At 46.3% G+C, this 24,392-nt stretch overlaps 1 protein-coding gene across 9 annotated transcripts in view; it reads left to right on the top strand.

Annotated features, from left to right (window-relative positions):
- Window positions 1–24,392, top strand: part of MPP2 (MAGUK p55 scaffold protein 2) — a 35,220-nt gene that overhangs the window by 8,127 nt on the left and 2,701 nt on the right. For 3 of the 9 annotated variants that reach the window (XM_056816900.1, XM_056816901.1, XM_056816904.1), the window contains 10 exons: window positions 3,345–3,463; window positions 10,949–11,101; window positions 11,628–11,777; window positions 13,367–13,594; window positions 14,988–15,119; window positions 15,417–15,522; window positions 15,612–15,680; window positions 15,969–16,130; window positions 19,764–19,966; window positions 21,228–21,356. In XM_056816900.1, the coding sequence (XP_056672878.1) occupies window positions 3,345–3,463; window positions 10,949–11,101; window positions 11,628–11,777; window positions 13,367–13,594; window positions 14,988–15,119; window positions 15,417–15,522; window positions 15,612–15,680; window positions 15,969–16,130; window positions 19,764–19,966; window positions 21,228–21,356 (1,451 nt within the window). Of the gene's footprint in view, window positions 516–3,344; window positions 3,464–10,948; window positions 11,102–11,627; window positions 11,778–13,366; window positions 13,595–14,987; window positions 15,120–15,416; window positions 15,523–15,611; window positions 15,681–15,968; window positions 16,131–19,763; window positions 19,967–21,227; window positions 21,357–24,392 lie in introns of all 9 variants that reach the window. The other 6 variants (XM_056816902.1, XM_056816905.1, XM_056816897.1 and 3 more) reach the window with 5 other exon arrangements.

Here is a 24,392-nt window from a genome sequence, read left to right as displayed (position 1 = left end):
GGGATGTGAGATGTTTCAAGGGAAATGAAGCGGAAGGAGAAATTGAAATCGAAGGTCCCCTCCCTCTCCATGACTAGGGCTTCTTGTGTCAGGTTTATGGAGTGGTGGGGAGGGGAGAGGGTGGTCCTCTGGGCACTGTGCCAGTCCTGAGGGGTGGACCCATGCCTGTTTTACCCAACCTCCTCACACATCTATACGGGGGAGGGGCCGCCCCTTAGAAGAAGAGACTCCACATCTCCCCCCTCCTCACTCTGGCTTCTGCCAATCAGGAAAGCCTTGGAGGCAGCTGAGCCCTGCCATTGGCTAACCCCTTGGAGGGGCTCCTAAGGACCCTCCTTCCCCCGGCTTAGAACCTTCAGGCTGGGAGGGTGGCAGACAGTGCTACTGCAGCACTAGGGGCTGGGGGGCTGGGAACAGAGGGAACCGGGCAGTTATGGCGGGCAGCCCAGGCAGCGGTGCCTCCTTGGAGGGCATATCCCTGGGCTCTTCAGAGGAAGCAGAGCTCCGGAGGGAAGGTAGGGGAAGAAGAAGTGGGGTTGGGTCCGGAGGGAGTGTTGCCTAATGTGACCACCCAGAGCAGCCATGAGGGTGGGGTAGGGGCAGAGGGCACCTTTCTCCTGCTCAATCTTCTTGGGTCAGAGGAAGGAAATCCCTTGTGTTGGTTAGGGTGGCATCTATGTGTTTGAATAAGGGGAATGGGAACTTGTTTAAAGAGGGAAGCTGGAGGGGGCACTCTGTCTTTGCTTCTGACTACGTCCAGTCCAATCCAACCCAACAAGCATTTCTAGTCAAGAGTCTAGTATGTGTGGGATGTTGTGCTAGGAACTGAGGATGAGACAGAATGGAAAACCAGCCTGTGCCATTAGTGAAAATGCATCGTGGGCTGAATACACCTACCCCTACTCCCTTGAAAAGGTGTGATCACTCCACTCTCAAAAGTACTAGGACTTGGCCAAATTCACACAGGCAACTGGAAAGGAAAGGCTTCCAAGCCTGCGAAGGAGAAGGGTCTACCCCCGAGGGGTACTGTCTTAAAAGGGTATGGGAGCATGGAAGGATAGCAGGTGTGACCTGGGCTACCCCATCCAGAGGGGACTGGCAGTGGCAAGGCAGCTCACATCTGCCTCTTCCTAGTTCCACAGAACATTCTGAGCTGAGGAAATGCAACCCATCTCTTTCCTTATACAGAAGGAGAAACTGAGGCCTAAAGAAACAGCTAGTGTCTTGCTGCCAATAAGTGAGAGAAATGACTCAAATTCAGGTCTTCTGGCTTTTAAACTAGGTCCTGTGCTGCTTCCCTGTGGGATCTGTTTTGGGGAAGTGCCCTCTCTGGCTATGGCATGATGGTGATTGTGAACACACAGAATAGGAGAGGAGAGCTGGATGTGGGATGGGGAAACTTGAATTATGTCAGGTCCAGAAACCATAAAGGGATTAGGAAAAGGTATTTCTAAGGAAAATGAGGCAGGGAGGTGAGGGAAGGAAAGGGAGGGAGGAAAAGAGGGGGAAGGGAGGCCCATTGCTGCCATTCTGATCAAGTCACCCACTGACTCCATGCCTTATCCCCCACAGTTCCTCCCTAAAGGAGGGGAACAGTGATAGGAACAGTCAGGAGGTGCCAGGGGCTGTCTCCACCCCCATCCCCTTGGGTGATGGTGCAGATAACTGTGTGGGTGGCATTGTGAGGCTGGTTAATGATACCCCCTGTCCATCTCTGCTCCCATCTGGGTCCACCCAACTTTCCTCCACCCTCCCTCATTCTGAAACTCACTTCTCTCCTCTGCACAGCCTACACAGACTCAGTTCATACTTCAGTGGACCATAGCACTGGCTGACACAGCCTGGGTGCTCCAGTTGTCCCTACCTATATCCTCATGTCCCTAGCCATGGGTAAGCCTTGACTGAGGTTTAGAATTATATCTCTCCATCACCTAGACAGATGTGTTCTCCAGGTCACATACTGACTCAATCTGCTTTCTGGCCTCTGTCCACAAGTGCCCAGTGTCAAGTAATGCCATAGACTTCAACTTGTCTGGACATGCCAGTCCCTGGCAAGGGCTCAGTTCCAAATGATCACATATGTTGTGGCTTTTGGTATCTATGGGGTTTGGGGGAGGAAGAGAGAGAAAATGGAGTTGGAGCTGTGTCACTTCACTTCTGGGTCTCAGTATAGCCATCTGTAAAATGGGAGTAAATAGTACCCACATTCAAATCTTCACAGATTTGTTGTGAGGAAATTGCTTTGTAAACCTAAAGGTGTTATCTAAATGATCTTGTGACCTTTATATACACATATGGCGTAAGTTATTCAGGTCCTACTGTCCCTAATATGAGTACCCTTTCAGCATCAGGACAGGACTTGGTACCCTTGTTGAGCATTGACTGCTCTAGTTGTTTCCCCATCAGAATCTACTTGGAAATAGACAGAGGGTAAATTAAGATTTAATTGATGATGGGACAGGTAGGTGGCTCAATGAATAGAAAGCCAGGTCTGGAGACAGAAGGTCCTGGGTTCAAATCTGACCTCGAACACTTGCTAGCTGTGTGACCTTGGGCAAGTCACTCTCATTGCCTCACCCTTTACACTCTTCTGTCTTAGAACCAATACATAGTATTGATTCTAAGATGGAAGGTCAGGGTTTTAAAAAAGATCTAATTGACCATTACTTGATGGAACCTAGCAGCAATGACTACCAACTCTGCTTTTAGTTCCTGGAGCCACCTGACTCTGTAGGCAGCGAGTGAGCCTGGAATCTGACACTATTCTCATCCACCTCCATTCCAATACACTCCACACACACATACACACACGGTTCCTCTTCTGACTGTGCTAGCTATCTCTCATCTGCTATACTTGGCATAGCTAAAGGAGATGGGGAGAGGGAGCCCAGGAAGTATTCATTTCTCCCCATTCCCCCTCATCCCTGTTTGAGACCAGGAAGACATCTTTAGGGGCCAGGTATCTGTGTCAGGCAGAGTTGCATCATTTTGCCCCCTGGGTAGCAAGGTTAAACTCCCACTCATATAGATGTTTTCAACAGTCATTCACTGATACCACCATTTCTGCCCCTTGGGATTGAGTTGCCCCCATCTGGCCTCTGTGGACAGCCAAGCATTTATTATGTACATGCCATGTGCAAGGCACCATGCTAAGCTCTGGGGATACAACAAAAGAATGCTACCCTGGTTGCTTATGCCCACACTTCTAGAAGAGGGCTGGGGGGAGTCTTCTCCTGCGTTTTCTGCCCCAGGAAGAGGTTAGCAAGCAGTGTGACCCAGTTGCCCCTTCTACCTTCCTGGATTTATCACCCATTCTTCTGTTCTCCCCTTTCTATCTTCTACAGCCATGCAGCAAGTCCTAGACAACCTGGGTACTTTCCCCAATGCCACGGGAGCTGCAGAATTAGACCTGATCTTCCTCCGAGGCATCATGGAAAGTCCAATAGTAAGATCCTTGGCGAAGGTACAGTTCCACAGGGAGGTGTGGTGCATAGAATGGGTGGAGGGGTGGAGAAGACAGTTCTTATCCTAGAAGACAAGCTGTGGGATGTGCTACCCTATCATCTTGGGAAGCTCTTGACTTCAGAATCTGGACACAGAGGGAGAGCCCAGGGTGAAGTGTGTGTGTGTGCACATTCTTGAGGCATGAGGTTGGGTGATTGTAAGTGGGAACGTATCTTCTCTAGACCTGGCTTAAGCAGTTTTTGTGTGGGATCAGTGTAATAATAACTGATTAATAATAATAATAATAATCAGTTTGTATAATAAACTGTCTTCTATATGGCTGGATGTGCTTATGTCTCTCCCTTCCTTCCTTCCTTCCTTCCTTCCTTCCTTCCTTCCTTCCTTCCTTCCTTCCTTCCTTCCTTCCTTCCTTCCTTCCTTCCTTCCTTCCTTCCTTCCTCCCTCCCTCCCTCCCTCCCTCCCTCCTTCCCTCCCTCCTTCCCTCCCTCCCTCCCTCCCTCCCTCCCTTCCTTCCTTCCTTCCTTCCTTCCTTCCTTCCTTCCTTCCTTCCTTCCTTCCTTCCTTCCTTCCTTCCTTCCTTCCTTCCTTCCTTCCTTCCTTCCTTTCCTTCCTCCCTCCCTTCCTCCCTTCCCTCCTTCCCCTTTCCTTTAAGTATCTCCAAGACAGAAGAACAGTAAGGATTAAGGCAATTGAGGTTAAGTGACTTACTCAGGGTCACACAACTAGGGAGTGTCTGAGGTCACATTTGAACCTAGGACCTCCCATTTTCAGGCCTAGCTCTCTATTTACTGTGTCACCTAGCTGCCTCCTCTATGTATGTTTTTGTGACTTTTGCATGCATTTGTGTGTCTATGTTTGAAACTTCCAGAATCTACCCCAGCACCCCTTGTACCTTGCCATCTTTGGACCAAATGGTGTCTCTCTGCAGAGAGCACCAAGCTCTCTCTGTCCATTCCAGACTTCTATCTAGGCACAGCTGGCATCACCTAGGGTGGCACAGTCATGCAGCTCACCCCAGGATCTGGTAGCAGGGTGTCTATTCTCTTCCTGCCTTCTCAGAGACTCTTTGATGGGTCTGCAATCCCTTGAAGGGGGCAAGACCTCTTTGGTTGCAGTAAGGTGGGGAACACGGAAACAATTGGGTTGTCATTGTGCCAGAGTGTTGCATGTGAATGAATAAGTAGGGATGCAAGTGTGTATGTCTGTGGTCTACAGGTTAGAACATCAATGTATTTGGCCAAAGGCCTACAAACCTTCCAGAAAAAAAAAAAAAAGATCTGATACAAGATAGGCCTCTGGGGATGCCTTGTAAAAAGCAGAGAGAGCAAAATTCAGAAATAAGCAGAATTAGACCGTTTCCAGGCATGGAAATGGGTAGCGTGTCAAAGTTTATTTCCTGTACCTCTATAATTGATGCCACCCCATTGAATGAACCTGCTGCACCTTGAATGACTTTTGCTCTGATTTCTGAAGCAGCTGGCGTGCAGAGAGCCTCTTAAAGGTTGCAAGTGTGTCTGTGCCAAACAGAAAGTGACATCGATTTCCCAGAATTATTCTTGAATACCTGCTGGTTGGAATTACATACCAGGAAACTTTGGGCACAGTTCCAGAGACACAGGGCAAAAGAAAAGACAATGGGGGCGATTCTCCAGGCTAGGGGGCTCTACGAACACAGGTTGCTGGGTCAGGGGAATCTGATGGCATCTGCCTTGGTTCTTGGCAGTAGGCCTGGTTGGGAAATGGATAACCGTGGAGATTTGTCTGAGCTTGGAAAAGGTGAGATGGACCAGGGAGAGGCCACTATCTGTTCATGGTCACTTTTAATTATCCCAGAGCACTTGGAGCAATATGGATTTTTTAATATAGTTAGTCTCAGTCAGGGCATTTTGAGCCAAAACCTAGCCATGAAAATTAATTAGAGCCTGCTTGAAAAGTGACCTGGAAATCTGCAGGAATGAGATGAAGTGGAAGTACCCTATGGTAGTGATACCTAATCTTATAATTCTGTAGTCGGGGGTAGCTGGGTGACCCAGAGGAGACCAGTGCTGGGCTTGGAGGCAAGAAGATCTGAATTCAAATCCAGCCTCAGATACTTACTAGCCAGGTGACCCCAGGAAAGTCACGGTAACCTCTGTTTGCCTCAGTTTCCTCATCTGTAAAATGGGGATGAAAATAGTATCTACTTCTCAAGGTGGTTGTAAGGGTTAAATAAGATAATATTTGTAAAGTGCATTGCAAACCTTGAAGTGCTGCATAAATGTTAGCTCTTTGTTACTGTGTGCCCCTTGGAAGAAGCTTTCAGTTTCTTTTAAAACATTAATTATGACCCTGCAATATAGAGTCTGTTTGAGAGGTGATTTTTTTTTAAACCCTTACCTTCTGTCTTGGAGTCAATACTGTGTATTGGTTCTAAGGCAGAAGAGTGGTAAGGGCTAGGCAATGGGGGTGAAGTGACTTGCCCAGGGTAACACAGCTGAGAAGTGTCTGAGGCCATATTTGCATCTAGAACCTCCCATCTCTAGGCCTGACTGTCAATTCACTGAGCCATCCAGCTGCCCCCAATTGAGGGGAGATTTTTGTCTCCCTCTCTTACAACTTTGTACAACCTTTGGCATATTACCTAACCTCTTTCTGCCTCAATTTTCTCATCTGTAAATTGAAGGGGTTAAATTAAATGGCTTCTGAGAGTCCTTTAAGCCCTAGATCTATGATCCTATGGATGTATATATTTTAAATTGTTATTGATGCCTCTTGTTTTTTATATGGGAAATTTGGTGGAACAGTAGATAGAGCTCCAGGCCTGGAGTCAGGAAAACCTGAGTTCAAATCCAGCCTCAGACACTTATTAACTGTCATCCTGGGCAAGGCACTTTACCTTGTTTACCTCAGTTTCCTCATCTATAAAATGAATTGTAGAAGAAAAAAGAAAACATCTCTGATATCTTTGCCAATGGAATAATGAAAGTAAAATATTAAATGTAATAATATTAATTTTTAAAAAAGGATTGTAGTCGCCATCTATAAAATTAACTCTCAAGTCATGAGTCTGTTAGTAACTCTTAACAATTAAGTTTTAATCAAAATGGAAATAAAGTAAAAAGAGGGAAATGTAGGAAGGAGACAGAAAATATCACCTAACTAAAACACCCTAAGCTGAATCAGGAAGTTGACATGCACAGTCTGCAAAGCTGCCAAAACCCACCACAGCCCTCCATCTCAACGCAGTCGCCCCACTCAGGACGAGAGAGTGCTCTGCATCCTGCACCTCACACACGAAAAATGGGATGCGGGGTAGGAGGAGCTTGGGGAGTGGATTCTATTTATGCACCAAGAAAACCCCAAAAGAGGACACAAGGAGTCAAGACATGATTGAAAAATGACTTAATGACAATTTTTTTATGTCACAATTATTTCTAGATATACCCTTCCTCTTCGAGTTTCCTTCCACCCCATATGACAAGGAAAAACAGTTAAGGCAGACCAATTGTCAGAAGGACCCAGTCTATCAGTGTATGGGCAGCATTCTACACCCATAGTCCTACACGTCTCTGGACAAGGGAAGGACGTGCATTGTACAGTATTTTAGAATTGAAAGAGACCTCAGAGGCAATCTAGTCTAAGTTGTGTGCAAAAAGAATCACTTACCATGATATACCTGACAAATGCTTGGAGATCTCCAGATAGGGGGAACCTGTCACCTCTCAAAGCATCCCATTGCCCTTTTGGATGGACGCCTCTAATGGTTAATGGTTTTTCTAATGTCAAGTCTAAAATTGCCCTTTTTATAGCTTTATTGATGGCTCCTGACTTTGCTCTCTGGGCACAAACCAAACAAGTCTAACACCTCTTACACGTGGTAGCGTTTGGTTGTTGAGTCTTTTTCTAGTCATGCCTGACTCTTCTTGACCTCATGGTGGTTTCTTGGCAAAGATACTGGATCAGTTTGCCATTTCCTTTCCCAGTTCATTTTATAGATGAGGAAACTGAGGCAGACGGGGGAAATGACTTGCCCAGGGTCACACAGCCAGTGTCTAAGGATGGATTTCAATGCAGGTCTTCCAGCCTCCAAGTCTGGAAGCTCTACCCACTGTGCCACCACCTGCTTACACAAATGCCCCTTTCAGCACTTGAACACAGCTACCATGTCCCTTCTGGGTTTTCTCTTTCCTGGATCAGATATTCCCAATTTCTTCAGATGATCCTCATGTCGCATGATACTGAAGTCCCTTCACCATTCTGGCTGCCTCTTTTTGCATTCTCTCCAGGTTATCAATTCCCTTCTTAAAATATGGCACTCTGATCTGAACACAATTTTCTGTGTGTTGTCATACTAGGGCAGAGTGTGGAGAGCCCTCCTTGTTTCTGGAAGCTCTGCTGCTCAAGATGGGACTTGACTGACTCAGCTGCCACATCACCCTGATAACACAGATTGAACTTGTGGTCCATTTAACTCCCTGGATCTTTTTCAGACAAGTTTTTATCTATCCATGCCTCCCCCCATCCTGTACACTAGAGGTTGATATTTTGAACCCAAGTATTAGACTTTGCATTTGTTCTTCTTTAAAAAAAAGTTTTATCTTTATTTTGTTTGAATAAAAAATTTACATGTTTTCCAAAATTATGTGATTCGTGTTGTCTCCCTCTCTTCTTCCCTCCCTACTCCCAAAGTTGAGTTGCATTTATTCTTATTGAATCTTATTTTTATATATAAGATTCATCTTAATGCTCTAGCCTGCCAGAGTCTTTTTGGATTCTGACACCATTTCTAGAGTGTTAACTGACCCTCCGAGCTTAACATTATGAGCCTACTATCTATGTCTTTATCCATTTCCTCATTTATTCTCCATCACTGATAATGAGACAGTGCATAGTCACATAGCAGATAGAGAACCCATCTCAGAACCAGGAAGATCTGAATGCAAGTCCCACCCCTTTCCTCTAGTAGCCCTATGACCCCATAGGTCATAAAAGGTCAAGTCAGTTGACCTTTTAGGGCTCTAATAATAATAAAAATAGCCAGCATTCACACTGCCCTTTAAAGTTTGCCCAGGCCTTTGTCTTTTATGTTGGGCAGCTAGGTGGCACAGTGGACCTTTTGTTTTTTTGTGTTGGGCAGCTATGGAGTAGAAGGAATGCTGCCCTTGAAGACAGTAAGATCCTTTTCCTGAGTTCAAATCTAGCTTCAAACACTTACAAGCTGTGTGGCCCTGGGCAAGTCACTTAACCTCATTTGCCTCATTTCTTCATCTGTCAAAGGATCTGAACAAGAAAATGACAAACCACTCAAGTATCTCTGCCAAGAAATGGGGTCATGAAGATTTGGACACAACTGAAATGACTGAACAATAAAATCTTCAGTTATGTTTTTTCATTTGATACTCATAAAACCCTGTGTTGTAAAATGCACCCCCATTTTCCAGACGAGCCCAGAGATTTGTCTAGGGTTTTATAGCTAGTGACTTGCTAGCCTTGGGTCATACAGCTAGTAGCTGAGATGGGACTGAAAGTCATGTCTGCCTGGCTCTGGGGCCAGGTTTCTGTCTCCTGTTTCCCCCAACTTCTCTGAGTGACTCTCAACTATACGTTGCAGAGAAGGTGGCCAGCTGTATTGGGAAACAGCATCAGTTTCCTCACCTGGCATTCTCTCTACCATTGAAATCACACGTCTATTCCCTGTCCCTTCTCTGATAATATTAATAATCCCTTCTATAGATTTAGAGCACTTGGAAAGACTAATTACCCTCTGAGGTAGGCATTGGGCACCCACTGTAATTTGTTGTTTTTCAGTCTTATCTGACTTCCCTGTGACCCTATTTGGGGTTTTCTTGGCAAAAATAATGGAGTGATTTACCATTTCCTTCTCCAGCTCATCTGACAGACAGATGAGGAAACTGAGGCAAGTGGGATTAAGTGACTTGCCCTGGGACACATAGCTAGGAAGTGTTTGAGACTGGATTTGAACTCAGGAAGAGAAGTTTTCCTGACTCTAAGCCTAGAGTGCTGTCTCTTATCTATTTAGCTGCCCTACCCACTGTAATAGAGATTGGTAAATCTTCATTTAAAGATCTGAAAACTGAGGTTTGGAGGGGATGAATTAATTCCATTTGGGTCACATGTTAATGCTAATGAGTATATGCTAGAACTGGAACCCCAGGCTTTCTGAATCTTTCCTGCTGCTTAAAAAAAAATAAATCACACCATGCTTTCTCACAGATTAGAGTTGCCAGGATATCAAGGAGCAAAAATAAACTTAAAAAAAAAAGGAAGAAAGAAAAAGAAACCATTTAGTAAAATTTCCAGACTTGCAATCTAGGCATTCTTCCAATCACACTGCTCTGCACTGTAGAGAACTCTGGACAGATACTTTGCTATGGAAGAGTTTTACTCACACTAACTGTGTGCCCCTAGGCAAGTCACATCACCCTGCTTACCTCAGTCGAATGAAATCGAGAAGGAAATGGCAAACCACTCCAGATTCTTTGCTAAGAAAACCAGGGGGTCACAAACAGTCAAAAATGATTGAAAACCCACTCCAAAGGGTTTTCATGATCCAAAACTTTGGCTCCCAAAGGTGCTTGGAATGCTTTATAAATAGTAAAGTCCTGTGTAAACATCCACTGTTATTGCTACTATACAATGACCCGGACAAGACAAGGGACAATCCGAAACAATGAACCTCTGTAATCTAGTGTTTGATAAACTTGAAAATGCAAAATACATACTTAGGAAAGAATTCTCTAATTGAAAAGAAATACTGGGAAAAATGGAAAGCAGTCTGGCAGAAACTAGGCTTAGACCAGCACATTATACAATTAGTTGTATAATAAATATATTGTATTATATTTTGCACATTACACAATATAGTACAATTGTATAATAAATCCCAAATCGCCAGCTGAGATGTCTGGAATGGGCATGGTTTACAAACTTTTAAGACTTCTTGGGGCATCTAGGTAGCACGGTGGTTGGAAGGACCTGGGTTCAAATGTGACCTCAGACCCTTCCTAGCTATGTGATCCTGGGCAGTTGTTTAGCTCTTTCTGCTCTTCTGTCTTAGAATTGATACTAAGATAGAAGGTTAAAGTTAAAAAAAAAAAAGACTTGGATATGGATGACCAGAGCTTCATGGTGATCCCTAGAAGACACAGGGGAGTAATTGAATGGGTCACGAGATTCTCCTTGTCCTGATTTGAGTGTCAGCTAAGAAAAGAAATTGCTAGCCAGGGTGAGAGGAAAGGGAAAATGGGCAGCTGTGAGCATGTGAGTTTGTACGGGTGAATGTGTGAACATGGGAGTGTGTGCCTATGAGGAGGTCGGTTCTGCCAACCTATGCTGGGTAGCTGCTTGGGGGTGCTCCAAATGCCGAGTAAGAGGAGCTGTGGAAGGGATGGATCCCTGTAAGGGTCTGATCTCACCAGGGACCTCTGATGGGGTGGTGGCAGAGGATAATCTAGGTTCTTTCTTGCCTCCTCTCTCCCACCAGGCCCATGAACGCCTAGAAGAGACCAAACTGGAGGCAGTTCGGGACAATAACCTGGAGCTGGTTCAGGAGATCCTTAGGGACCTGGCTGAGCTGGCTGAGCAGAGTAGCACGGCTGCTGAACTTGCCCATATCCTCCAGGAGCCCCATTTCCAGGTGGGGGCACCAGGCAGGAGAACAGGAGAGTAAAGAATACCCAATGAATGTCAAAGGAACTTTCTAGAAGTTTTAGGCCCTCTTGCTTTTCCATACCTCTTTAGTGGGGGAGATCACTTTCTGTGCAAAAGAATTTGAGCATAGCTCTGCCAGCTGTGCTTGGGATAGAAGCTGGTAGAATGTTGCCCTGGTTAGGGCTTGGACCGAGAAATGGTTGGATCTGGGTGAATGAAGGGAGGCCTTCCGAGGTGGGAAGGACAAGACACCTGGAAAGAGCTTCTTGAATAGATTTGATGACGGGGATCTGCTCAGATGGAGGCGATCTGGTCAGGGTCTGGCAGGATTCCAAAGGAGAGGCACCAGATAGAGGAGGGAAGGTTGGGTGAGGAGAAGACAACTCATTTAGGAGAGAGGTCTTGGGACAATGAGTTCTGATAGTGAGGTGGCATCTGTGGATTTGATGGGAAGGCCTCCAGGGCAGGGGAAAGCTGAGTGGTAATGCTTCTTGCCTTCTCCATTTCCCCAGTCCCTCCTGGAGACACATGACTCAGTGGCATCCAAGAGCTATGAGACTCCACCTCCCAGCCCTGGCCTGGACCCCATGTTCAACAACCAGCCTGTTCCCCCAGATGCTGTACGAATGGTGGGCATCCGAAAGACTGCAGGAGAGCACTTGGTGAGGGCTCTGGGGTAGGAGGTAAAGGAAAGAGGGTGAAGGCTCATTGGGAGTACAAGCCATGCCTGGGGTGGGACAACAGAACAGACCACTGGGAAGATTGGGAAGGGCTTTGAGAATGCTCGAGATAAAGGCAGTTGGGAAAAGGCTAGTGAGGGAAGTGGGGCATCACAAGTTAGGAGTGTTTAAAGTCCAGCACCCGGGAACAGATGTCTGCTCCAGGGCCCTTAGCCAGCCAAGTAAAGGGAGGCAGGAGGAAACCAGTATGTTATAATGGAAAGAGGACTGCACCTGACATCGTTTGAGATCTGGGTCCCAATTCTGCCTCTGACAGTGTCTAGTTGGGTGATTATGAACAAGGTACTTCTCCTCCCTCCGACACTCACTAGCTGTGTGAATCTGGGCAAGTCACTTAACCTCCATCTGCCTTAATCCAATGGAGAAGGAAATGGCCAACCACTCTAATGTCTTTGCCAAGAAAACCTCAAACGGGGTTTCAGAGTCAGACACAACTGAACAACAATGATATTCAACACATGAAAATAAATCAGTGGAGGCAGCTGGGTGGCTCAGTGGATGGAGAGCCAGGCCCAGAGATGGGAGGTCCTAGGTTCAAATCTGGCCTCAGATGCTTCCCAGTTGTGTGACCCTGGGCAAGTTACTTAACCCCCATTACCTAGCCCTTCCTGCTCTTCTGCCTTGGAACCAGTGCACAGTCTTGATTCTAAAATGGAAGGTGAGGGTTTTTGAAAAGAAAAGAAAGTCAGTCAGGGGAGAGGAGGAGTGCATCTAAATATATACGACATAATTACATGCAAGGCAACTTTGGGGGTGGGGAGTCACCAGCAGCTGGGGGGATCCTGGGATGGCACCATTTGGGCTGAGCTTTGAGGATCAAAAGAGATCATGTAAAATGCTGAGAAAACTTTGAATGGCTTTATAAGCTTCATTACTTTTGTTTTTATTACTATTAATCATAATGATTATTTTCTCCTCCCAGTTAATGCTGCTTTCTTAATTACTTCAGCCAGGCAGAGCAATAGGAGAAAGGAAGAAGAGAAGGGTGGTGGGTGGTGGGGTGGTATCAACTTTGGCTTCCAGCCCAGGGAGAGGGGGAGAGCTGAAATGGGGAGGAAGTGGGGGAGAAGGGAGGAAGAAGAGAAGGAAAAAGAGGAAGGAAAAAGAGGAGGAGGAGGAGAAAGGAATTGGGAAAGGAGAAGGAGTGAGAAATAGGGGGAGGGGGAGGAGGAAGAGGAGGAGGAGAAGGAATAGGAAGAGGAAGGAGAGGAAGGGAAGGAAGAGGAAGGGAAGGAGGAAGAAGGAAAAGGAAGGAAAGGAGGAGGAAGGAGAGGGAGAGAAGAAGGAGGAGGAGGAGGAGGAGGGGGAGAGAAAGGAGGAGAAGGAGGAAGAGGAGAAAGGGGAGCTAGGGAACTGAGGGCCAGGACCTTAGGGTTGAGCTAAGTAGGGAAGCCAATCTTCCCAGGCTGGGGATGGGAGTGCCATGTTCTGGGACAAGGCTGGGTGCATCAGGGTGCACAGACCTAGCACTACCGCTTAACCCACTGTCCTCTTCCTACTGCTTTGCCCAGGGTGTGACATTCCGAGTGGAGGGTGGAGAGCTGGTAATTGCCCGAATCCTGCATGGGGGCATGGTGGCCCAGCAGGGCCTGCTGCACGTGGGGGATGTCATCAAGGAGGTGAATGGGCAGCCTGTGGGCAGTGACCCCCGGGGGCTGCAGGAGTTACTCCGAAGTGCCAGTGGAAGCGTCATCCTCAAGATCCTGCCCAGTTACCAGGAGCCCCACTTGCCTCGACAGGTGGGTGTCCCATGGGCACTTCTACCTCCATGTCTGGTCCCTGTCCCCCTCTCTCCCTCCCTGCACCCTTTCCCTCAACACTCAATTGCCTCAGAACGGTGGCCATTCTGAGAGGGGCTTTGTGTGTACTCTTTTCCCTCCCCCAATCTGTGTGTGTGTGTTGGAGGTGAGGTGTGACCTATGTATGCAAGCATGAGTGTTCTGGCTGCAAGCATTTGTGTGGTGTATACACATCTCTGTTCTTGGGGAGACTAGCAGCCCTGACCAGAGCCTAGGCATGTAGCATGTGTATCCATACCAGCACAGGTATGTGTGTGGCATGGGGGTATGTGCATATGCTGAGGTAAATGGGATGTAGAGGAAAGAAACTGGATTTGGTGTGAGGAGAGGCTTCTCTGGCACATAGCTAACTGGTGAGCTTTACTTATCTGTAAAATGGGCATAATTCAAATAGTGCCTACTTCTGAAGGAGAGTGTTGGACACCAGACAAAATTGGGGATGCCAAGTATTTTTCAAAACCTTAAATTGTCTAGAAATGTCAGTTATCTTTTACAAAATTTTCTATTTGTGTGTGCATCCTTTTAAGTGTGTGGACACACCCATAGACTCAGGTATTTCCTTGTATGTGTTGATGTGTGTGGCTTGTATGTTTGTATGTATACATAGTCATGCATCCTTGTAATGTGTGCATCCTGGCACAGATGTGAGCTCCCTTGCAGACATGTGGATTTCCTTGTATACATATAGGAGTGTTTATATGTGTGACATGTGTACACAGAAGCCTGTGTGGAATGTTTCTCTTTCTGGCACTGAGGATATGCAGGAAGACCAAGCAGCCAGGACCTCCCCCTTGCCCTCCCCAGGTCTGGCTGCCGCCCAGCAGCCCAGCAGCCCATGGGCTTTGTTAGAACCTAGAAAGTGTTATTTTATTATTAATATATATATAATATATAATAATATATTATTATTATATATTAAGAAGTGTTATTTCACAAGCTAAGCCTAGTGGGCAGAAGAGGAAGAATGAGGGACCCATCTTTGGGTGGGCATTACCTTCTCCTTCTCTCACTAGAGTGTCCAGAGGGAGATAAAGAAGAGTTCATAACCCTGCCCATAAATGGGAGGGACTCACAAAGACCGAACTAATGCACCGCCCTTTGTTCTGGGCAATGAAAGGAGCCTGGCAGTGGTTGGCAGAGCTGGCAGAGGCAGTGCCATCCCTTCTTAAAAGGGCAAGGGCTGGTGTGTGTGTGCGGCTGTCTGTGTCCTTTCTGGGATGTTAGAGGGTAGGGGATGGCACTTGACTCAAGTCCTGGGGTCTCCTGGAGGTAAGGGACCCTCCCACTCGTGGATGTCCTTATTGATACTGTGCCTACCACCTCTGCCCCCCAGGTGTTTGTCAAATGCCACTTTGACTATGAACCAGCCCGGGATAGCCTGATCCCCTGCAAGGAAGCTGGTCTACGCTTTTGTGCTGGGGACCTGCTCCAGATTGTGAATCAGGATGATGCTAATTGGTGGCAAGTGAGTGCCCTCAGGGCACTGCCCACATCAGAGCTTGTTGCCCCTGGGTGCCAGCCTCTCCACCCTAGGGATGCCTCACACCCCATACCCCATCAGCCCCCAGCTGGTCCACCTTAATCTAGTTGAGCAAGTGGGATGTCACTGCTTGTGGGAAAGGAGAAAGCATGAACATCCCCATTGAAACTGGTCTCTTCCTGAGGGAGGATATCAGAAGCAAACTGGCTGGGAGGGAAAATGGAGAGGAGTGGGGAAGATGCCAACGTTCATATGCCTAGTGGGCATGGGTGGGTGTTTCAGGCATGCCATGTAGAGGGGGGCAGTGCCGGGCTTATCCCTAGCCAGCTGCTGGAAGAGAAACGGAAGGCCTTTGTCAAGAGGGACCTGGAGATGACACCAACCTCAGGTATGAACTTTTTGGGTAAAATCTTGCCAACTTTGGAGTGTGATGAGAGAACTCCCAAGTTTATCCATCTCCCCTCTTCCTAATGCCAGGTGCCCTGTGTGGCAGCATTTCAGGCAAGAAGAAGAAGAGAATGATGTATCTCACCACCAAGAATGCAGGTCAGTGTCCTCATGCCCGGGCACTGCCCATCTTTTCCTTTGCCCTATCCTTAGTGTCCTCTCCTTTGGTGCTGTGGGAAACCATAGTGTTCCTTAGACACTCTTCACCTTGCCCCCAGGCACTAACCTCAAGGTTTCTTCTTGGGCATCTTCTACCTCCAGACACATGATCACTTGGCCCTATATACCACCCTGAATATTACCCTATGACCCTGCCCACTTCCTTCTTTGGCCCTGCTGGACCCATGCTGGCCTGATGAGCAATGCCTTTGTCCTTTGCACTCACAGAGTTTGATCGGCATGAGCTTCTGATCTATGAGGAAGTGGCCCGGATGCCCCCTTTCCGTCGGAAAACCCTAGTGCTGATCGGGGCACAGGGTGTGGGACGACGTAGCCTGAAGAACAAGCTCATCATGTGGGACCAAGATCGCTATGGCACCACAGTGCCCTGTGAGTTGAGCCTAGAGTGGGCAGTGTACTCAAGAGAGGGCACCGGGCTCGGTTATTAGTCCCTGGGGCATTGGCTTATCTTTTCTTCCTCAGCCCCCAGATCAGTATCTTGCCAGTAGAAGGTGAGGGAAAGAGGAGCTGGACCAGAAGTCAGGAAGATGGATTCAAATCTCACCTTATATACTTACTAGTTATGTGATCCTGGGCAAGTCACTTAACTTTTGGGGGCCTCATCAGTTTCTTCATCTGTAAAATGGAGGGGTTGATCCCTAAAAGTCCCTCCCAACTCTAAATCTCTAGTCTTAGGAGATGTTGATTGAATTAGAGTGGGCACTGTATCTGAGGAGCCCAGGCCATCTAATCAGCACTTAGGGCCAGCCTAGGTCCTCCTCCCTCCAGGGATAATCCTACTTGGAGGATGGAGTCACAGATGGAAAGGGAAAGTGGAGTAACAAAGGAGAGGAAGGAGAGGAGGCAGGGTGAGCTCTATGAACCAGGGCAGCTGGAGTGCCTAGAGAAGAAATTAGAAGACATCAACATGGATTTACGGTCACATGGGTTAATGTCTAGAAACTGAGGTGATCTGTGAGATGGGGGCAGGAAGTAGATCCTTGGACCTGAATCCAGGAAGGATTGAGTTTAAATCCTGACCCCCAACATTTATTAGCTGTGGGACCCCAGGCAACTGCTTAATTTCTGTCTGCCTCCTTTTCCCCACTTAGTTCTCAGCTTAAAATCAAATAATTCTAGGAAAGTGCTTTAAAAGCCTTAAAACAAACATACACACATACATGCTTTTGTTGCTGTTTAGGTGTGCCCGACTTTTCATGGCCCCATTTGGGGTTTTCTTGGCAAAGATCCTGAACTAGTTTGCCATTTCCTTCTCCAGCTCATTTTACAGATGAAGAAACTGAGGCACACAGGGTGAAGTGACTTGCCCAGGGTCACACAACTAGTAAGTGTCTAAGGCCAGATTTACCTCAAACCCAGTGCTCTATCCATTGCACCTCCTAGCTGCCCATATATATATATGTATATCTCTATATTCACACACATATAAAAATTAGATGTAATACATACAATATATGACATAATGTATAACACAATAATATAGAATATATTTATATGTAATAGATCATATATGACTATTGATTATTATTCTATTCAGCACTCCATTTTATTATAATTATCAGGGGGGGCAGCTGGGTAGCTCAGTGGATTGAGAGCCAGGCCTAGAGACAGGAGGTTCTAGATTCAGATCTGGACTCAGATACTTCCTAGCTGTGTGACCCTGGACAAGTCCCTTAACCCTTACCACTCTTCTACCTTGGAACCAATACAGAGAATTGAGTCTAAGATGGAAGGTAAGGGTTAAAAAAAAAGAAAAAAGAAAAAATACTAATGATCAAAATGATGATGATGATTATTGAAAGACTGGAGTCAGGTGTGTTTGGGATAGAATGCCTGCTTTGCTACTTGCTGTCTGTGTGACCGAGAGCCAGTCACTCCTGGGCCTTGGTTTCCCCATCTGTAAAATGGCAGACTTGGACTCCATGATCTTGAAGGCCCTGTCTAGCTCTAACTCCTCTGGGGCTGTTCAATGCCAGCCTGTTTTGTTGCTTTCTCATTGCTTGGTGAGTGTGTGCTCTCTGCTGGTGGGTAGGGAGTACTGCACCATCAGGTGGGGTGCCATATCCCAGCATTGATGGTGGTGGTATGTGATGTAGCCTTCTTAGCCCCTACCCTACCTTTAATAATATTGATAATAATAGGGGGCAGCTGGGTGGCTCAGTGGATTGAGAACCAGGCCCAGAGATAGGAGGTCCTGGGTTCAAATCTGGTCTCAGACACTTCCTAGCTGTGTGACCCTGGGCAAGTCACTTGACCCCCATTGCCTAGCCCTTACCACTCTTCTGCCTTAGAACTAATGCACAGTATTGACTCCAAGATGGAAGGTGAGGGTTTTGAAAAAAATAATGATAATAATAATGATGATGATGATAACAACAACAATAACTATTAGCTAGTATTTCTATAGCACTCTAAGGTTTGCAAAGCACTTTATGGATATCTTACTTTATCCTCATAAGGACCCTAGGAAGTAGGTGCTATTATTATCACTCTTTTACAGTTAGGGAAACTGAGGCAGGCAGCGGTTAAGGGACTCATCCAGTCACATAGTTAGAAAGTGTCCAGAGCCAGATTGGAACTTGAGCCTTCCTTACTCCCGGCCCAGGGCTCTGTCCACCGGGCCTCCAAGCTGCCTCCAGGAACTAGTGGTCCAGCACAAGAGATAAGCCATGTGGACAATTTCCAGTCAGAGGAGATGTCAGAGATCATCTGCTCCCATCCCCCTGCCATGCAAGAATCTTTTCTACCACACCCCAGTCCCCCATGTCAGCCACCCCATTTCCAAAGACAGAAGTCATTGCTGCATGAAGGAGCCTATTCCATATGGGGACATCTCACCTTTAGGAAGCCTTTTTCCCGATATTGACCCCAATCTCTCCCCTTCTAACTTCTACCCTGGGGCCCTGCGGAGGGCAAGCAGAATGTTTCTTCTTCCATATGCTATCGCTTCAGATAGCTAAAGATAGCTGTCGTGTCTTTCCAAAGTCTTCTCTCATCCACGTTAAACATCTCCACTTCTTTTAACCAGCAGTCTTCTCATCATCCAGATGGTCCTCCCCTGAACACATGGTGTCTCTCCTAGAATGTCTCCTCCAGAGCCCAACGTGATATTCTAAATGGGGTCCGGCCAGGGAGGAGCTAGGACTTCCCTTATTTTGAGACACTATACTTCTGTTAGCACAAAATGAAGACCATATTAAGGACAGGGTCAGGACCTGCGATTTTACTGACTATCCATTTGTGTGGGGAGCAAGGTGGTGCAGTGGATAGAGTGCCACTCTGAAGTCAGGAAGATCCATCTTTCTGAATTCAAATCTGGCCTCAGACACTTCCTATCTATGTGACCTTGGGCAAGTCACTTAACCGTGTTTGCCTCAGTTTCCTCATCTTTCAAATGAGCGGGAGAAGAAAATGGCAAACCACTCTAGAATCTTTGCTAAGAAAACTCCAAATGGGGTCAGGAAGAGTTGGATCTGACTAAAAAAACTGAACAACCTAGGAAAGTTATTTAACCTGTTTGTACTTCAGGTTTCTTATCTGTAAAATGAATGAACTGGATTTGCTGGTCTCCAAGCCATTTTCCAGCTCAAACTCTATGTCCCAGTGAAATGTTGATTGAATTGAATTGGGTACTGAAGTGGACCCTGTGTCTAAGAGATTCAGTTCAATCCAGTCTAACAAGCATTTAGAGGCAGCCTAGGTATTCCTTCTGTTGTCCTGAGCAGCCCTACTTTGAGTATAAGGATCATGGAGGGATTATGCTACCAGTTTGGTTCAATATCTTCCCTTGGAAGGTAGGTGAATTATAATTTCCATTTTGCAGAAGAGGAAACAGGCTGAGAGCAGTTAAATGACTTATTTAGGATCACCCAGCCAGTAAGGGTCTGAGCTAGAATTTGAACTCAGGTCTTCCTGTCTCCAAGTTCAGCACTCCATGGACTATGGCTTCTAGCTGCCTCAGTGTGTGTTCAAACATGCTTCTCACTTTTTCCTTCTTGACAGACACATCTCGTCGGCCTAAGGACACCGAGCGGGAAGGCCAAGGCTATAGTTTTGTGACTCGGGCAGAGATGGAAGCAGACATTCGTGCTGGCCGCTACCTTGAGCATGGGGAATATGAAGGAAACCTGTACGGCACTCGAATTGATTCCATCCGAAACGTGCTCAGTGCTGGCAAGGTGTGCGTGTTGGATGTCAATCCCCAGGTAACCCACTCCCTCTCCTCTGCTCCAGGCTGGTCACTTCCCTGATTGCAGGACATATCCCCATCCTCAAAGGACCCTTTCTAGGTAATAGCCCAATCCTCAAGAACCCTCTCTGACACTATGTAACACCTAGCCTTTTCCCGATCATATTCCTTATTCCCCAAACACCTTAACCCCCAGGAATTTCCTGTAACTCTACCTAAAGCTGCCATTCCTGGGGCCCATGAGGTTGAATTCCAGCCTGACTACTTCCTAGTCACATGACTTTAGGGAAATCTCTTAGCACCTTTGGGCTCTAGTTTCATAATTTATAAAATGAGGAAATTAGACTAGGTAACCTCTAGGGTCTTTTTTGTCCTTAAATCTATAATTCTAGCGGAAGGGATATGCCTCAGTGGTTAGAGAGCCAGGCTTGGAGTCAAAAAGACTCTCTTCATGAGACTCTTCAGTTTAAGTATGTCCTCAGACACTTCCTAGTTATGTGACCCTGGACAAGTCACTTAACCCCAATTACCTAGCCCTTACTGTTCTTCTCCCTTAGAACTTAGAATTGATTCTAAAACAGGAGGTAAGTGTTAAAAAACAAAATGTAACCACAATTCTTTGTATGTTAATGTTCAGTGTATGATTTATGACCATCTCCCCTGCTCCATTGCTAGCCCCAGTCTACCTTTCTGCCTCCCCAATCTCTACATAACTCTTCTCATGACTCTCTCTCCCCTTCTTTTCTTGATAAATTCTCTGAAATACCTAGGTCCCCCTTCCCTGGGAGTAAACTCTACTTTGACTTTATATATTTCTTCTTAAAAAAACAAGCAAACAAACCCTTACCTTCTGTCTTAGAATCTGTAAGGTAGAAGAATGATAAGGGCTAGGCAATCAGTTAAGTGATCTGAGTTCATACAGTTCTGAAGTATCTGAGGCCAAATTTGAATCCAGGTCCTCCCAACTCTGGGCCTGGTACTCTATCCACTTAGCCACTAGCTGCCCTATTCCATACAATTCTAATGTTTTCCTTGACCACAGGCAATACCCCATCTTCCAGGGACCTTCTGTAACCTTACATAATTTACTCCTATACCTGGGAACCCTGATTTTGAAACCTTTGCCTTCTACAGCTGCAGAGCCCATCTCCCAGTTCATATTTCATTCAAACCCTAGCAGGAGGGTGCCATCAAGATCCCTCTGGGATGAGGGATATGATATTGGAGTGGAGAATAAAAATTAAAGCGATGACATTGAATGCTTTTCTTCTCCTCAGGCTGTGAAGGTGCTAAGAACTGCAGAGTTTGTCCCATATGTGGTTTTCATTGAGGCTCCTGACTTTGAGACACTGCGTGCCATGAACCGGGCTGCCCTAGAGAGTGGGGTGGCCACCAAGCAACTCACGGTGAGGGGGACCTAGAAGGGAAGTAGAAAGATGGTACAGTGTGGGGAAGAAGCAAGTACAAGGATGGGATAGATGGGCTGATCCAATGGGAGGGGAACAGAAAGTGCTCATGGGAAAAAGGGATACAATAACTAGTAGGGGAGAGGGGTTGGATGGCAGGTCAGGGGTGCCCAAGGAATTCTGAGCAGATGTTTATTCATTTAATCATTTGTCAAACATTTATTAAGCAACAGCTTTATGGTTGGCCCAATGGGGCCTAAATAGGTGAATTAAGCCCAATTCCTGTCTTCAAGCACGTTGCAGAACATTACCTGAGATACATGAATAAATAGAGGGAATATAAGACAATGCTGTAAGCGATGTAGGGACAAGAGTTACTGAAGTACCCACTATATTCCAGCAACTGTGGTAGGTGCTGGGGATACAAAGATGAAAATGAAATAACAGTGATTGCCCTCAAAGAGGTTACAATCTAGCTAGGAGAAACGTGTTCAAATGTAAGTATAAAGTCGATACAAGATAATTTTGGAGGGAGACACTGGCTGCTGAGGCAGTGTAGGAAAAGCCTCCTGCAGAAAGAGATTTGAGCTGAGACTTTAATGGAAGTGAGGAGATAGAAGAGAGGCAGGGATCTCTACATTCCAGGCATGGCGGGCAGCCAGGGCAGAGACATGGAGATGGAGGGTCATGTGAGAGTAACAGAGAGGAGGCCAATTTAGCACGATCATGGAGTGTGAGAAAGGGACTAATGTATAATCAGATTGGGAAAAATAGCTTGGATCACTGTTGTAAAGGGTCTTAAATGCTAAGCAGAGGAGTTTATGAATATTTGATCCTGGAAATAATAGGGAGCCAACGAACTTTGAGTAGGGGAATTTGTTGTTCAGTCATTTTTCAGTTGTGTCTAATTCTTTGTGACCCTATTTGTGTTTTCTTGGCAAAGATGCTAGAGTGGTGTGCCATTGCCTTCTCCAGCTAATTTTCCAGATGAGGAAACTGAGACACATAGTGTTAAGTGACTTGTTCAGAAGTTACACAGCTAGTAAGTATCTGAAGCTGGATTTGAACTCAGAAAGAGAGTCTTTCTGTCACCAGGCCCAGTGCTCTAACCACTAAGTCACCTAGCCAAGATGGTCAGACCTGTACTTTTGGTGGCTGAATGAAGGAAAGATTGAAGGGGAGAGATCTGAAGTGAAAACAATTAGGAGGCCATTACAATAATCCAGGTGAGAGGTGATGAAGAACTGGACTAGGATGGTGACTGTGAGTAGAAAAATGAGAATGAATGTAAGAGATGTTGTAGGGAGTAAAAGAGACAGTATGTGAGGTGAAATAAAGAGAAGGTTTGAGGATAATATTAAGGGTAGATCATATTGGGAGGGGGATGCAGGGCTTTGTTTGGGACATGTTGAGCTTGAGATGCCCGTGAGGGATACCCACTTTGAAATGTCTTCTAGACAGTAGATGTGAGGCTGGAGCTCTATTGAAAGATCTATCTAACTATCTATCTATCTATCTATCTATCTATCTATCTATCTATCTATCTATCTATCCATTTATTTACATTATCTATCTGTCTGTCTGTCTGTCTGTCTGTCCACCCACCCACCCACCCACCCATCCATCCATCCATCCATCCATCCATTCATCCATCCATCTATCTATCACCCCTCTATCCATCTATCTACCTGTCTGTCTGTTTATCCATTCACCTACCCATCCATCCATCTATCTATCATCCCTCTATCCATCTTTCTATCTCTCTATTATCTATCTGTCTGTCTGTCTATCTATTTATCTGTCTGTCTGTCTGTCTCTATCTGTCTATTGAGTCTATCTATCTATGTATCTACCTACAATCCATCAAGAGAATCCATCTCTGTCCATTCATCCATTCATCTATCTGTGTATAGAAACTCTCTACCCATCTGTCTGTTGATATGTTTCTGCCTAGGTCTAGATCTAGATATCTCTCCAAGTTTCTTTCTCTCTGTCTCTGTCTCTCTGACCTGAGAACAATTTGCATAAAGATGAAATAGAACCCACCCCCTGAAAGTGATGAGGTCACCAACAGAAAGAGAGTAGAGAGAGGAGATAGTTGAACTAAACAACCTGTCCCAGGTTTCTTCCAATTCCAAAACCTCCGACCCTTCGGTGCTCCAAAGCTGGGGTTCCCCAGATACTGGATGTTGCCTCTGAGGGTAGCGAGTGGCTTTGTGGGGCTTTCTGGGGAGCAGAGGTGCAGAAGGAGACAGACAGTGCCTCTGGGCTAGAGTGCTTTGAACATGGGACGAGGAACATCAGTGAGGCTTTCCTGTTGGTCCTCATGGCAGGCTGTGCAGGAATCCCTCTGGTTTCCTTCCCAAGGCTTGCTTGTCTCCTTCTCCATTCCAAGGAGCATCAATAAGGGAGTGAGAGAAAGATCCAAGTTCAGCTTATGGAACAGCAGTGGAGGGAAGGAAGGGCAAGGATGAATATGACAGAGAGAGGGAAGGAAAAGAGGGCAGGGTTACAGAGAGGAGATTTCTTTAATTAAAATTCTGCTCCACTCCAGCTGGCCAGCTCCTGCTTTGCCCTCAAACTTCAGGCTCTCTTCTACTGGCGGGCACAGGCTTGATTTCTGGTAGCAAAGTCATGGGTCCCCTGGAACCCTTGAGGCACCTTGGACTCCTTTGGAAACATGATTAGGGTGGGAAGGTCACTACTAGGCAGGGATAAGTGGGCACTCTTGGGGTTGCCAAGCTCTCTGGGGAATGTAGCCCAGGGTGGGTGATTATCAGTCTAGATGTCACGATAAGGACTCAGTCTGTTAGGGCTGAGGGATGAAGGTTTGCTTGGCATAGCCTGAATTCATGTTGTGAGAAGAGCTCTGAATTTGGACAGAAAGACCTGAGCTCCAGTCTTAACTCAGATAATTGCTAGCTGTGTGATCTTGACCCAAACCCTTAACTTCCTTGACTCCTCAGTTTTCTCATCTGTAAAATAGGGCTAACAATAGCACCTACCTCAGAAAGTTGTGGTGAGGTTCAATTGAGT

The sequence above is a fragment of the Monodelphis domestica genome, chromosome 2 (assembly GCF_027887165.1).
Source record: "Monodelphis domestica isolate mMonDom1 chromosome 2, mMonDom1.pri, whole genome shotgun sequence".
NCBI classification, from domain to species: domain Eukaryota; kingdom Metazoa; phylum Chordata; class Mammalia; order Didelphimorphia; family Didelphidae; genus Monodelphis; species Monodelphis domestica.
Note: the sequence above shows the minus strand (reverse complement) of the source record. Positions and strands in the feature narration are given on the sequence as shown.